General features: G+C 41.9%; 1 protein-coding gene across 2 annotated transcripts in view; it reads right to left on the bottom strand.

Annotated features, from left to right (window-relative positions):
* Positions 1-582: 582 nt before the first annotated feature.
* Positions 583-16,152, bottom strand: part of LOC119465835 (transmembrane 9 superfamily member 4) — a 44,437-nt gene continuing 28,867 nt past the window's right edge. For both annotated transcript variants that reach the window (XM_037726306.2, XM_037726307.2), the window contains exons 10-17: positions 15,566-15,647; positions 13,742-13,817; positions 11,110-11,193; positions 9,926-10,101; positions 7,666-7,729; positions 7,422-7,541; positions 6,385-6,474; positions 583-3,811 (exon numbers count right to left, since the gene is read on the bottom strand). In XM_037726306.2, the coding sequence (XP_037582234.1) occupies positions 3,662-3,811; positions 6,385-6,474; positions 7,422-7,541; positions 7,666-7,729; positions 9,926-10,101; positions 11,110-11,193; positions 13,742-13,817; positions 15,566-15,647 (842 nt within the window). In that variant the 3' untranslated portion in view covers positions 583-3,661. The remainder of the gene's footprint in view (positions 3,812-6,384; positions 6,475-7,421; positions 7,542-7,665; positions 7,730-9,925; positions 10,102-11,109; positions 11,194-13,741; positions 13,818-15,565; positions 15,648-16,152) is intronic.

Genomic DNA, 16,152 nt, shown 5'->3' with positions numbered 1-16,152 from the left:
CGCCATGTCGCCCCTTGTGCATTCATTCTCTGTAATGATGTACTACCCAACATGCATTAGCTGTACCTGTGTCAGTGCTCTCTACTCAGTTGAAAGGTGCTATAGCTCTTTCAAATGCACCATTGAGAGGTTGTCACAATTCATATCATGCTTGGCACTGCCGCTTTAGCCGGAGAACATCCCTCCAACATGCGCCTGTGAAATAGAATCAAGTTCCGCACACCTTTGTGACATGCTAGGAATGAGCAATGCTCGACAACAGAAAATCCTGGTTCTGCAAACTGGAAACAAAGTCATCATTACAAGAAAATTTGACATGAAACCACTGTAACCATGGTGACCATAGCTGTTAAATGATACAACAGACCTGCCTCAAGGCTCAAACTTTCTTGGCATGGTGATTGTATGAAAACATTTTTGCCATGGTGTTGCATGAAACTGAAGTTAAACATTTTTGCTATGGTGACTGCATAAACCTGAACTTGTATGTGAAACAAATAGACAGCTCTCATTGAGTTCATGGCACACTGGTGAGCACAGCAAGTGGAAGTACTTTCAGGGAAGAGTCATGTAATGGTTGCCTTGATTTCAGAAGTAGTAATGTGTTTAATATTCAATACGTGTTTCAAAGATTGGTTACCCTCAAGGCATGTACACTAACATGAGAAATCGATGCTTTGGTTGCATTGTAGAATACCACATAGCACAAATTTCCGGGGCTTCCGCCTTACCCGACATAAGTGCTGTAAGTTACTGAAGTGGATCATGCAATGGAAAAGAAGGGGTACAGTTTTGGTCGAAAGTTTCGAAGCCACTCCATGAGTGATTGCAAGGTCCTGTTGCTGGCTACTTGTTACACAACCGATGCTCTGAAGCTTAATAATTATCACTCCCAGTCTCTGGCACTTCGAGCCACAAGATTTATATGGGATCCCACTGGGTGGACGTACCATACGTCCGGTCGCGTGCACATCTGCTTCTGAACTTTTGACAAAAACTGCCCATAATAACACCATTACGATAATTTGCTCCCACATTTTTAAGCGACAAGTGGTCGGCCGTATGGCTTAGACAAGTAACGAAAGTCGCAAGGGAATCCGAAGTTCTCCTTGATACAAAGGAATATGTACATCATAAATTACAAAGTACAGAAGTCGATGCGTGTGAATGGCAATGAGGTTCCACAAGTAAACAGCATCATATAAGCATGGACAAACACGCTGGCTCAACCTGCAAAATAATGGACAATTAGAAAGTATATACCAACAATGCATCGCAGATTTTCTTGACAAGATGTTTGGAGATTAAATGTTGCTTATTGTACCTGGGATTTCGTTCAGGGACCAAAGCTGTTTGGTCACTGATTACTATGGCTTGCTGAAAATAGCTCCAAACACCTTGCAATCGTATCAGAAGTGTGCCAGAACCATGAATTCTGGCAGTCAAACTAAGAGCCGTGCTATATCTTGAGTCCTTTGACAGCTGTACTCTGCCCAAGCACTTTCTTTGGCCAACGGAGCTGCTCAAATAAAGTTCCCAGCATTATGTTATCATGTCTTAAGCCGAGCTGAGCCATCTCAAGACACCCAGGTGTTGCTAAGGACGCATACTCATTTACCCTACAGATAGGCACTTGAAAGCAAAAACAACAAAAGACACACAAGTCCCAGCAACTCACAGTATAAACATGCAGTTCCAAACACTAGGGCACTAGGAACAGTGCGTGAAAAGAGACGCTAGCAGACTAAGCATGGAAGTGCACATAACTATTTTGGCAGAAATGCCATTCAGACTAACACAGTGCTGCTTTCCCAGATGCGCAAAGGAGGTAATAAGGATGCACACTATTTTATGGCAACTTTTCAGTTAATGCAGTTGCAGAAAAAGTTACAGGCAAGTTTGACTCTGCAAATGTTGATGACAGAAACAATACAACTTAGTAAAATCGATTCAATGACAGAGTGAAACATGCTCAACCACGACAACTTGAAGTGGCATGGTGCATAAGAAATGGTAGGCAATGTTCACTGCCCTTCAAGTTTACAAATGCCTAAAGTGTTAACAGGACCTGGGAATCACTGAAGCAAGGGTAACAGTATAAACTGCTTTTCATCAAAGATGTTGGGGCCATGAATGTGTACAATACTGTTTGGTCCTTTCTTGGGGTGAATTTAGTACTGAACTGAAGAATCCATAGTTCCATATTCAGCTGTGTCAGATGCATTCAGTGAATCCTGGCTGCAGAGTTGTGCTTTTAGCTATCAACTCACTAACTGCCAGAAAACACACGTTCAATTGCAACAATGCAGGAAACAATAACAAATGGTGCAGCACCAAGTCTAGAAGTAAAATTCCACTGAGAATAACCTGCAGTTAGACCACACCTGACTGAAAGTGGCAGCTAGCAACACTGTAAGCGCTGCAGACTGCCGAGGTCAGAAACGAGTCGTGAGCTAGAATTTGCCAAGAGGAAACCCGTCAAGAAACCCAAAGATGGCTACTGACAGTCCTGTCGAAATGAACTAGTCTGTAAAGCACAACTAGTGCAAACAACCTATGTGAAAGCTGTCAATCACAAACCTAATGGCAGTGAAAAGGTGGCTGAAAATATTTTTTTTTTATGACCTGCCTGTGCATCAATCAAGCCTCCAAAGCTGCATCTGGGAAAGCAGGAATCGGACACTACAGCAAGCCCACAGGATGTTCCAGCTGAGGCATCCTGAGGCACCATCAGCAAGAACATCTATATCACCACCCACATATGCATCCTCCCCAAAGCAGAACACAGATCACTTTAGGAAGGCTGAAAATCTGTAAAGCCATGTGTACTACAAGTACACGCAATAGTGCATTCATTATTAGACACTGCACGTTCTCCAAAGAAAAAAAATTAAAATAATAAAGACAAATGGTGAGAGATGCCATGCTCTCTGCTGCTTCACAGCTGTTTCATGCCACCCTGGGGACCCAGTTCACAGCTTGACACGGAGCATGAATCCAAAACAAGTCATCAGAAGTACACACAGCCAAGAGCTTCTTGCTGTTCTTGCTGACTAGCGGCTAGCAGCTGGAAGAGGCGGCCGATGGTTAGACAAAAACTATGTTCATGATTCCTCTCGGTCACACAAAAGTAAAACCGTTTGAAATAACAAAAAAATAATCACTAAGGAGTAGAAGAGAAACGCGGAGGTGGCAGTAAAAATAAGCTACAACTCCTATTTGCCCCATTCTCCTGCCATCGCTCCAATGACATCTACGTGCGAAACGGAAACAAGCAAAAACACGCGAACACACATTCATACTGAAAAAAAAAAAAAAAAAGACAGAGAAAAAACTGCACACTTCCCTGACCCGTACGAAGTGCTTGTCACACAACACATTCTTCTTACTGCTCAATGCTAACGGTAGTCACACCTTCTGGTCATCTCTTGTCCTTGACACACACACACACACATACAGAAACAGACACGCACCAAATCAGCGTTTCCCTTCCCAGTCCCAGAGTACTTTCGTCTGTGTCTTCCACCTCCATCCATTTCTCACAAGTGTAGAGAATTCAGTCGGTCGATTCATGCCCCTTGCACACGACGCTGTCGCAACCACTGCTCCCAGTGATGCAGCTACGAGGCAGCGGCGGCCAAAGGCATGCTAGCTGCGCAGCTCAGTCGATTTTGACGGCAGCGTAGATCTTGCAGAGGAAGAAGTATGCAGCGTAGAAACCGATCGTTCCCGTCAGCAGCCAGAAAGTCAGCACCATGATGCATGTGTAGCCAAAGTACAGAAGAGTCGGAATGAATTCGGTGATCTCCAGCTGAAAGGGAGGCAATATAGGAATTTACCTCTCGTGGAAAGTTTGACATGGCCATTAGGTACCGGTTATTATAGAATATTTCTAACCAATGAGCCATATCTAGTACCGCCTCTTATCTGTTATCAAAACGAGACAAATGTGTCCTGGGAACATGGAAACTTGGAACTGATAAACAGTGAGCGAAGGGCAGTATCATCCAGGACCTGACATTTTGACAAGGGAACTTTGTAACAGCTGTTATCCCTCGTAGAGTTTATTGCACGCCCCCTTCTAAGGAAGTTTATGAACTCCCTTGGGTAGGGAGGGTTATATAAACCGAAAGGTGTTTACCAACTCAGTTGGGTAAGGAGAGCTAGAAAAACACAAGGGAGTTACTGAACTCCATTGGGTTGAGAGAGCTATATATATCCAACTGTGTTCATACTAGCCCCTCGGGCACACAGCTTAAACAAAAAAATGTTTTTTGACTATTCGCATTTTTTAATAAAAAAGCTGGGGGCAGCGAACGCGCCATTTTTGTGGAGTTCCTAGATGAGGTAGACATACATTGCCACTAATAAGGTGAGCTTCAGAAGACTAATTAGCCGTTTTATTAGAACCTTGGGGAAAGTTCTTTACAAAGAAAATTTGGAGGTAGTGACATTTTAATGCACCACCCTTTATTTAAAACATGTAATATTGCACTTAGTTTGAGATATTTATAATCAAACTTGAATGCTCAGTCCAAGTGATATATATACATGTTATATGAAAATTAACAGTATTAATAAAATCGCTGCCACACAAGCAAGCATGATGCTGTTCATGTGAATGCCATTAAAGATCTATGTTTTCCATTTGCACTGAGATGGGAGTGCTCAATGGCACGTGGAGAATTCCTGCACAAGAAAGTAAGTTCACATCCTTCAAATCAAGGGAACAGACTTGACAGTAATGTTTGAATTATATGACTAAATACAGTGGTCACTGCAGCCCTTCTATATAATCTTCTATCTTATTTCTGAACACAAAAGTTAACACTGGTGAGTAAGGGTGTGCCAATATTAGAAATTTTCAAATAACGTATCGAATAGTGTCCTATTTGATTCAGTGTTTGAATTGTATAGTCACTATTCGTAAATGCGAACATTTTACGAATACATTTCGAATATTTCAAAACGTCAAATGCGCCCAAATAAACAAAATTGGAGCAAAGTATGGTAAATTTTCACCCCCGCGGGCACAGCATAGACATAAAACATGAGAACTTGCATAGTGGAACAGGCTACGTCACCTAAACAGGCATACTTTAGAAGCTCTACATCGATCATTCGCACACTCTGAAGAGCCCTGTGAATGGGACAAAACTACTTGTTTGCTCCTATAACGCTCCATTTGTGGTTTAAATAAACAACGCTTCATAACGCACTATGCAATGACAGAAGCTTGTCAACTTTATGATTACTGGGATGTGAACATCATTTTATATTGCTATAACGGCTGTTCATTATTCAAAAAGCATTAGACAAGTCTTCAATATTCAATTTGATTCGCTTCTGGCAATATTTGATTCATATTCGATTCGGTCACAAAAACCACTATTCGCACACCCCGGCTGGTGAGCTTAGGCTTGGTGAGGTTAGGTTAGATGGTTAGGTTAGATCTATTCAAGGTTTAGGCAAGCACATACTAGTACCTCATCAGCATTAAAGCGGCAACCACATGCATGCGATATTCAAGTGACAGCGACAAGCGACGCGAAAGGTAGACCCTGTCGCGATGTCGCGTTGTGACATGAGGCAACCATATGGACGCGATATTGTGGGGAAAAAAAGGTTGCCACATTTATTTTTGTCCGAATAAATACAATCATATGCCCGTAAAAAATCTCAAACGTTCCACGAGGCCAATGTTGAAACCAATATTATTATATCTAGCTTTAAGATGCCGTCATCACTCGTAAAAATTAGCCCCAGGTCGCCAGCATGAAATGCTGTGGCACCATCTGGTAGGTAATAATGAACACTTCCACGGCTCTCGGTGGTATCTCAGGCCTAACAGCATCAAAACAAACAAGTGATCTCGATAATAGTCAGAAAACATCACCAATATTTTGTCCTCAGCAAGAGATGAGACAAAGCGATGTCTGATTTTACCATTTTTACTTCTTGCTACCCCGGTGGAGAGAAAGTAACGAGAGCAAATTCAGATCGAAGCGGGCGGACTGGTTGCTATGCAATCGCAATCACGTGGTAACCGGCGAAAGCTGCAACATGCACTTCGGGTGACAAGCTAACTTTTATGGTTGGCCAAAAACTGGCTATGCGACAAGAGACGACAATGGATTGGCCTGCGCGACAGCAAAACCTGTCACTCCTCGCCGTCGCTCGAAAAACGCGTGCATGTGGTTGCGCCTTAAGTCTGCAATGCACCTAGATTTTTGGCTGTACGCCTCATCTGATCTCAACTTGTATATTTGCCAATTTAATCAGTGAGGCTAAACTATAAACGTCTTATCTGACAGCTGGTGCCCGACTGAAGCACAGTTCGCGAGAAAGGAAGGGGTTGCCAAAAAAAAGAAAATGGGACGGTACCTTTGTGACGAAGTAAAAGACGGCATAGGCAAACACATAGAGCGCAGATCCTCCGGAGACTATCAGCGACCGCCACCACCAGTGGTAGTTCTAAGATGAGGCACAAGACGACATGTGCGGACGCCACATACAAAGAAAGAAAAGAGGGAGAGAGAGAATAAAAAACATAAGCATGTAACGTAGCACCTAGAAGACTACCTGGTTTGTTTGCTTGACATCTCCATTTCAGGCTGCTGTTCATTTCTCGGCTCTTTTAGTGTTGCAACTACAGTCAAAACTTGCCATAGTGAACATGGATAAACAAGCAAACCTAAATTGGTTCTCAGTTGATACCAGCGTGTAATGAATACCACGGTTATAATGAATATTAAATATAACAAAGGTACGTATTTATGAGTCAGGTGCAATTTCATTATAACGAGCTTCGACTGTAATAACTGCAAAACTATGACTGTTCTATTCTAAAGCACTGTTGCATCAAAGCATACGTGAGTGGCTTAGCCAGGCTAACTAGCATGCGCTAAGCTTTGACTTATGTATATATTGTTACTTAAGCCTTCCTTGGGGGGGACAATGCAGGGTGGTTTCAATAACAAGAGAAAAGTAAAAGAATGTAACATTAACATGTGTACCTAGACACACTTTGACACGCAAAAAATGCGCACTCTATTTTATGAAAAACAAAAGCACCACACAAGAACTCTGGAGCACATTCACTAGTCAAAAATGATCCTGTTTCCTTTTGCAGCCATCATGCAGTGCATAAATTGCTATTTGACATACTATAAGGATATGTTGCTATATGAGAATCCAGAAATAAAACAAGAAAAAGAAAACCAATAAATAAAAGCACGAATTGCACAACTGATGTACTATAACTGCACAAAAAGCAGGGAAAGAAAAAGTCCAATCCTAAATCTATCCAATCCTCACTATTGATTGTTTTACCTATACTATATCCTAAACTCACTATTGGCAAAAAATGCAGCGTTTAATCCTGGGATGATGCCAGGCAAACAGCATTAACAATGACTCACCTCACCGCAGAGTTGAAAATAAACCATCACAATGGAAATTTGCGAGCAGGAGATTATGAGGATGATGAAAACGAGAAAGAGGAAACCAAACAGGTAGTAGAACTGGTTCTCCCACAGCGCCTGAAACACAAAGAGGGAGGCAAGATAGAGCACAAATTGAAAGGCAAACCCTGAAGCCGAGAAAGGTAAAATCCAAGCGAGTCTGTTTGCTGAGAGATCGTGCAGACACATTGGTCATACTCACGGAGAAGATGAAGAAGAGCTCAATAAACATGGCTCCAAAAGGGAGGATCCCTGCCATCAGCGTGCTGAAAAAGATAATGATAAAGAAAACAAAAAATAAGGCCGACATGCATTACACGGCAGAAATGAAGGTCATATACAGAGTGGCTACTAAGTAAGCGCACAATTTTCAGCCAGCAAGCCAGCTTCTCACGGTGTTGATTTCGAAACTATCACAGATGGCTTAGAAACTGGGGTGTACCAATGCACCCATAGCCTAACAGAAGCTGGCTAACAGCTTTTCTCACGCAGCCATGAAGATCACATCCGCACTCTGGCAGGCCATTGTCCAGCTTTACTGCGAAGGCTTCACCCTGCAGAATATCACCAATCGACTCTGCATTCAGTGAAGAACAGTTTTCAAGAACATGAAACTGTACAAAAAGGAAGGAGACACCAAGGAGAAGTGAAAAGCAGTCAGCTTCCAAGTGTAAACGTTTCAAGGATCAGGAATATAATTCAAGATAGAGTTTGGTGACATGACGCCATTAGCCTCAACAAGAATGCTTCTCGATTTGAACATTGCCCAGCGTGGTATCCAGAAGATTGTGTGAAACAACTTCGGGCTTTGTTTATACTGTCTGCTGCAAGGACTTTTGCTAACATACACTACCAAGGAGAAGAAGCTGAGATTGCCAAAGAAGCCCTGGTGGTATCTCCACTGCCAACAAGACCTTGCCTGTGTTCCTTGACAAAGGCATGAAGATCAACGCGTCCTACTATCAACAAGGGATTCTGGAGAATATCGCAATGGTGGAATGATCTTCTAACAAGATGGAGTGAAAACAAGACCATGGAACGAACAATACCACAGAGCGAACAAGACCATGGAGCGAAAACAATGTTGAAGCTGTGTGATCGGTTGTTCCCAGGACATCTGTCAAAGGATTACTGTCCCTCGGACTCGCCTGACCTCAATCTTTCGGACTTTTCAATCTGGAGAGCATTGGAGTAGAATGTCTCGGCTACTTTCGGCAAATTTCAGACCCCCTGAAGTCTGCCTTGAGCAAGGCCTGGAATGAACTTGACGAAGACTACCTGCGTGTCACCGTCACCTCCTAAAGAAGCATCTCGAAGCTTGTGTGAAGACTAACTGAAGACATTTCGAGCAATTCCTTGTTTAGTCGTTATGTTGTTCTTGTTTTTGTTAGAAAACAGACTGTTTGAAAATAACATGTTTTTCCTTTGAACAAATAGCTTTGAACTTGTGCACATACTTGGTAGCCACTCTGCAAGTTGTGAAACAAGCCTACGCAGGTTTCTATTTCTTCATGCCAGGTGATGACTAGCTCTGCACCTCACCATAGGTCGGCACACTTACTGACACTCACTTCTCAGGAACGAGTGTGAATGAATGTTTGAAGGGCCGTTACTGTGTTTTTTCCAGTATGAGTGTCAATGTGAGTGAGCGATGATGAGTGTGAATGGACAATGCTACAAGTGCAAGTGAGTGTCCACTTCTTCTGACAACCTACCCCAGCTCCAGTCTTTTAAAACACATTCGAGCAAGCGCTTCTGGCTCATGACAGCATTGGTTAGCAGTGCACATTTTCTCCATCTTCAGTAAAGAAGCAAAAGTGCATTCCATAAAGAAGATGAGGGCCTTGCATGAAGTGCAAGACTCATAATGCAAAAGGTTTTTACTTTTGAGGAACATACAGAAAGGGGACAGCATCAGCGGTAAGTGTAGCACAGGCAGCTGTTACTGTAAGGAACAAAAGGTTCTTTACACAAAACTGTGACTAAAAAGACTCACAATAACAAGTTCAGGTCTCGCACATGGTAGCACAGACATGTGTGCATTTGGTCATCAACCACTACTTCACATGCACAATGACGAACTTGTACCAGCAAAGTGTAGGTATTACACGCCGAGGTGAAACCTGTCTGCGGAGGCATGGTACTGTTGCACCATCATGCACTTGGCAAATCACAACGGTTGACTCAGAAGATATTGGTGCACAGCCTTGCGTATCTCCCGCATTTTTTTTTTCACGTGATTTAACACGACGCACAAGAGGCTTCAGAGAAAATGACACGAACCAGTGCAAACACTAAGTGGACTTGCTAACACAAGTGAACGTCAGCTTGATTACAGATCTCGGAGACACATATGACACGCAAGGGGCTTCAGACAAGAGGTTTCACAAACCAGTTCAAACACTAATAGCTTGCTATCACACGCAAAAATGCTGCGAAAGGGCATGATAAGCAGTGCTCACCAGAGGACTGGGTTCATGTACCAGACCTGCTCAGGCACCTGCCGGGGGATCTGGTTCGTGCGCACAGGGTGCTCGTAGGGCTTCTTGCGGTACCCGAAGAAGTAGCCCAGGAACACCAGAGGCACTGAGATGCCAAACCAGAGGCACAGCAGCGCCACCATGGTGGCAAAGGGAACCTGCACCACAACCACAGATTAAAGATTAAATAAAGTCGGGGCTTTTATGCGCTGCAACCATAAGCTGATTATGAGGCACGCCGTAGTGGGGGAACTCTGAATTAATTTAGACCTCCTTGGGTGCCTTAATGTGCACTCAAGGCATGATGCACGGTACACATGTGCTTTTAGACACAGCTGAGTTTAGACTTTTATGGTGAGCTGGTGCTGCAAAAAGACAACTTTACTGTGAAACACACTGCAGGACATGAACTGTTGACAGCGTCAGGAACATTAAAACAAAAAAAGGATGTTCAAGTGTAAGGTCTCTTGTTGGGAGCAGATAAGAAAGGTGGAAGACCACCAAACGTATTCGTCAAGTTACCAATGCCAAGAATGCATTATAGGCACTGTGTCCGTAATTTGGATAACTTACCTGCCAGAGAAGTTGGTTTCAGTTCTCACTAAGTTTAAGTTGTACAGCTCTGATATAGACACTTCGAAAATTATGTCATGAATTGTTAAAAAGGAAAAAGAAAAATGACAAATGAAGTTGCCCAGAGTGGGAAATAAGTACAATATGGTTCAGGCTTAAAGGAAACATCTAGCTGGTAATAAAGCCAAAACTACTTTCCACCAACAGAAAAACAAAAGGCTGACAGGAGACATTAGGTTGACATTTTATGCACTAAAGAACAGTCCTCATGGCTCCACGCGACAATTCAGCTGTAATCTATAGCCAAATACTAATTGTGTGTTTCCTTCAAAAGCAGACCATACCGTACATAAAAAGACACTTGTCAGTGTTGCATTACATGGCGATACTACTTTCCAAGCTAGTACATCAGCTAATATTGCAATGTGCCTGCTCATGCCATGACAGCACGGATAGAAAAACAGTCTAAGCATGCCATGAAAGCAAGACAAGCAAACTTAAGGAACAGCATGTTCATCAAAACCTTAACTCAGGCTCTAGGTGCCAATGCAAGACACAAACGAGTGTCACGATAATTCGGGGGTCTAACTCACCGCTCCCGATGAGTGCTTTCCCCAAATGAAGAAGTTGAGGAAAAAGCACGTTCCAAATACTATGCCCGGGTACAGGACTGACGTCTGCATGAAAAATAAAAAAGATTGTATGAATTTCTTGCAGCTGAACAATGACAGTAAACTGAAACAAAAGTCACATTAACAGGCCTCAATATGGTTGATGGTGAAATACACACAAATGGGAACTGAAGGAATTTCTGCAGGCTTTATTTAGGTATCTTTACACCACCAAGTCAAAACACCATTCCCGATCAAGGAGAATTAGAACGACCTGTTCACCATTATATGGGGTCTTGGGGTGTAGTACACATTGGTTAGTTCAGTAAAAACTCATATAGAAAACTATTAATCAGCAATTAGCTTCCTCAACTACGCACAACTGAAGACGTGCTCCAGGACATCAAAAACGCTAGTGATGTGCGTTGTGTCAAGATTACCCTGCTTCAATCAGAATTTGGAGAAAATAAACATATCAAGAATTATATTTTGGCCTTTGTGGAGTTAAAGGGGACATGACGCAATATTTTCTCAATCATACTGTGAAATATGGGTGAATTTCACGGCCTCAATATTTTTAAGATTAATTTTTTTCGTCTACTGGTGAACGCCTTGGTAGTCTGGCAGGTCACACATTAGCGACTCTTGATGTCATAGGCCTTGGCCCACTCTCAACATCGTCTGCTGCAGTGGCATGCTGACAATTATTTGCTCTATAGGAGCTGCGAAGGTGACACCACTGGCTTGCTTGACATGAAGCACAGTCACTGCACTTCACTTAAAATTAAATGTGTTAACTCAGCAATGCCTAAAAATTTAGGCAAATGTTAACTCACGTTACTCGAGAGAAGCACCCGTGAGATGTGACAGGATGAAACCAACAACAGTGACGAAACGCTAACACTGCGGGCACTGCCCTTTGCGTGCGCTCCCTGTGGTGTAAAACTGTTTATTTTAAGCAATCGTGATCTCGACTAAAATGATAAAGGGGTTGTGTACGCTAGAATTAGTTAATGTCTACACAGAGGCAGAAACTTCACGTACGCAAACACAGCGGCCGCAATAGGCCTAACCTCCATGCGAAGACATAGCGCAACAGAGGTGTATAAGCACAAATGAGCATGCATGTGGCTGAGGTATTTTTTCATATTTGAGTTTAAGGGGGGATGGCACGCACAAACGGGACGTCAAGAGAACTTTGCAATTTTCTCAACTGCGAAATTTTCATAAAATTTGCATGTTCTGATTAATGGCATTTCTCATTGTTCGTGCCAAGTTTTTTTTTTATCAATTACTAGGAAATTTTGGAATTGTAATCTTTTATATCTATTCACCTTTGCACTTTGTAAAGGAACATTTAAAAATAAATAATGCAATCAGAGCACTGAAATTTCTGTCAAATGTTCCCAAGGCAGGCTTTTGACTGAACTAAAACAATAACATTCACATTGTAATTTATTTCAAAATAAAATTTTCAACATTGACATCCCAATATCAGGCAATTTGGCAAGGAAAATGTTTTATTTAAAAAAAAATTCTACTGGAGGTAACACAATTGTCTTAGTTCAATAGATGCATTTGATAAAATACAATTGAAGAACATCTTGCAGTAGAATGTTTGTTAGTTGCGGGAGAGTGTTCCTTTTGGGAGCAAAAACAACGTTTTCCAGAAATACCCGTTTAAATGTTAAGTTGTGAATCACCAGGCCTAAAATATACCAAGGAAATAATTTACAACATCATTTACAAGTCATACCATTGCAAAATCCGTATCCTTCCAGGCTATTATTGTAGTTTTTCTCTTTGGGTTGCTGTTGAGTAATTGAGCGAGACACCAGCGAATTTTAGTTGGCTCGCTCTCGCGAGCATGGCTTCACCGCGTTGTTGATGCAGGGAAGCATACCAGTTTATGCAGAATCTACGATTCCTTTTTCATGTTTGGTGACAAATGAGGCATACTTGTCTCCCGAGTGTAGCATGTGAACAAGACAAATCTGTTAGTATTAAAAACTTTAGAGAAATTGAACCAACAAATGAAATCGCTGATGTACAAACAAGCGTGCTGCCGCCAATGATCGGCAATGCCATTTTCGATGAATAGTGCTGAAATCAGTTCTAAAGGCACATCTTTAATTGTAATAGCAAAAAAAAGAAAACTACTTCGTCTTTAGCTCTTTTGAAGGAAGAGTTGTCAAATCACTATCTAGCCAAGCCAATTTCTATATGTAGATGGTAATTTAGCAGTCCCGTTAGAAGCACTTCTAGTGCTCGTTTTGGCATAAAATTTGTAAGACATATCTGTCATGAAGTGAAGTATTTTTCAGTAGCAAAATTGGAAAAATGCTTTTTTTGGAGGTAACTGCCTACCATCCCCCTTAAGAGCTTGCTTTCATTTATGGTGCAGTACAAGTAAAGCAGATACAGGTGCTGGCATCCAGAGAGAGTTTTTGTTGATAACGAAGCTTTGACTCAATGGCCAACGTGCCCGGACACCGTAGGTCTTTACGGTCTGCAGTTGGCTGAACATGCCAAAATGGTGCCCTGCCCTGTAACACCCTTTTAACAAAATCCTCTCAGGGCAAGCAACAGCATGATGATGAAGCAAGCGTCGTACCAGGAAGGCTGCTTTCCTCCACTGGACACCACGCAAGGTCTTGTACAAGCGGGCCGAGAAGTAGCCGGCAAACAGGCTGTCAGGCAAAGAGTCACAACTTACGAAACAGTCAACCTTTATACATTAAAATATAACAAGACAAAGCAACAGTTCGATTAATCATTAGACTTATCAATCAATCAATCAATCAATCAATCAAAATTTTATTTCTCCTAAGGAAAGAAAGGGGATAATAGGAAAAAGTTGCCAAGCTGCAGCTTGACGAAGGCCAGCCGCCTATAGAACAGTTTGGCAGTGTGCGACATGGCAAAGTTCAGAGGCACGTAAACAGGTTCGTCCACACTTAGAGGAAACACTTCATTAGTATTCAAGCACTGATAGCAGCTTACATTTAGCACAACCCTATGCACAACCCTGGACGTGCTCAAGTAAAGTCATGTCACACTCTCTGCACACTACCTCCCTTTCTCTAGATTATTCCCAGATGGAAACATGCATAGACCGGTTGCATCACCATCTACACAGAAGCTGACCAAACTAAAATTGTATGGCAGGCTTTGTTTTTGTACAAAAGATTGTGTGACGAAGCTTAAGTTATCAGTCGCTGCTGTTCGTGTCTCATTGTTAGAAGCAATGGTGCCCTGCCCTTATTACTGGCATCATAAGCCCACATGTGTTTTGAATGATCTAGAAAGTTAATAAAACTTATTATGAATTCTGATTGAGAGGACTCTATAATGTTGGTTAAAAGGTGTCTTCAAGTGACAATGACTGCATTGAAGAGGCCGTGTTTACTGTTGAACACCAATTATCCTTATTAAAGTTGTTAACTGGCATGTCCTTTCATTCAAATTTTCAGATTAGGGCAACTTTGTAAAATGTTCAGCAACATACCACCAGTGAATAACATTTGAAATCGAAGCCTGCTAATGTATTACTTGGAAAGTGAATTTCTTTCACTTTGAGACATCCAGCACACAGTGGGCAGAAATGCCTGAAATGCCTACATCAGGTTTTGTATAAGGCACATTTATAGGCATGAAGTGGAAGAGATACTGGACTTGTACACAAATAGTAAGTAATGTTTTTACCAAGAGCGGGCGACCCTGTACAAGCTAGCTTGAGATAAATCTAAGCACTACACAGAGAACATAAAAATGACAAAAGTGTAAATGCATAGCAAACATAGTAGCAAAATGTACAAGTGTAACACAGGATAGCAAAAAGTAGTATGCCAAGTAGGACTGGCGTACGAGAAAAACAATGGCTAGAAAGTTACATGTAGACTAATTATAAAGATGGTGAGCATGTGTATTAATAAAGAGCAAATGCTTTTGGCCACCACATTTGGCACACTGTTATCATTAAACTGCCAGCGAAAGAGCAAAAAAAAAAAAAGGATCATTCATGGCTTTCCTGTGATAAGAAGGAATGCATGACTCTGAATTACCTGAGCTCCCTAAGAATGGCTTTTATGATGCACGCTTGTACTCCAAACATAACCCATGCTTTTGCTAAGAAACTAAATGCGATAAGAATGAATACACACATCTGAATTTCAAGATTCCTCCAAGCAAGTCACTTGCGACGCATTCGTTCATATTTCAGACGTAAAATTTTTCCATGGAGGTTGCATTGTTTCTAAGCTACCAGAAACTAAGCTTGTTACGATGCAGTCCAGAATTTTATTGCAGTTGGGCCTATAAAGTGGTATAGTAGAAGGATAGTATAATGAAGCATTTATGTTCGAGTCTAGTCTGAAAAGGGCTACTTTTGTCTAGATCTGGTAGCGCAGATACATAGGCCCGTCGTTCTCCAACTCACCCCATGAAGACGTAGAGGAAGATCGCAGCAGTCATGAGGGCCCCCCGGGAGGCTGGTGACAACATGCCCAGCATGGCAAAGACTAGAAGCAAGAGGAAGCACAACATGCAGTAGCGAACAAAACGATAAGTTCACTTTGCATTCTGGTCTCCCGAGCTAAACTGCTGAGAAAGTTTGCGGTGCGTTATGCCAGGCTTTGGAAAATAGCCTCTTGAACACTCACTGCCACGTTATTCACACTGCATAGCCTAACCATCGTACACATGACTTGCACATGTCGAGAAATGCCATAAAGAAACTGTATGCATCAAACAGCATGTCTGAAAATATGTAAATATTTGCAAATTCGTATGCAAATTCGTATGCAAAAATATGCATATGCAAATATGTCGTATGCAAAAATATGCAAATTCGTAAATGTACAGGCAGAAGTGCGCATCATAAAATGGACAAAGTGGAGCTATATGGCATTGGCATTAAATGACAGTGCCATTTTTCTTCATTTCTATGTACTGCCACAACCGTGTGGAACACATGAAGGCTTGCTCTAACGTTTGTACCATACATTCTTCATCTTAGGAACTTTT

This window comes from Dermacentor silvarum, chromosome 10, assembly GCF_013339745.2.
Source record: "Dermacentor silvarum isolate Dsil-2018 chromosome 10, BIME_Dsil_1.4, whole genome shotgun sequence".
NCBI classification, from domain to species: domain Eukaryota; kingdom Metazoa; phylum Arthropoda; class Arachnida; order Ixodida; family Ixodidae; genus Dermacentor; species Dermacentor silvarum.
This window is presented reverse-complemented; position numbering and strand designations above follow the sequence as displayed.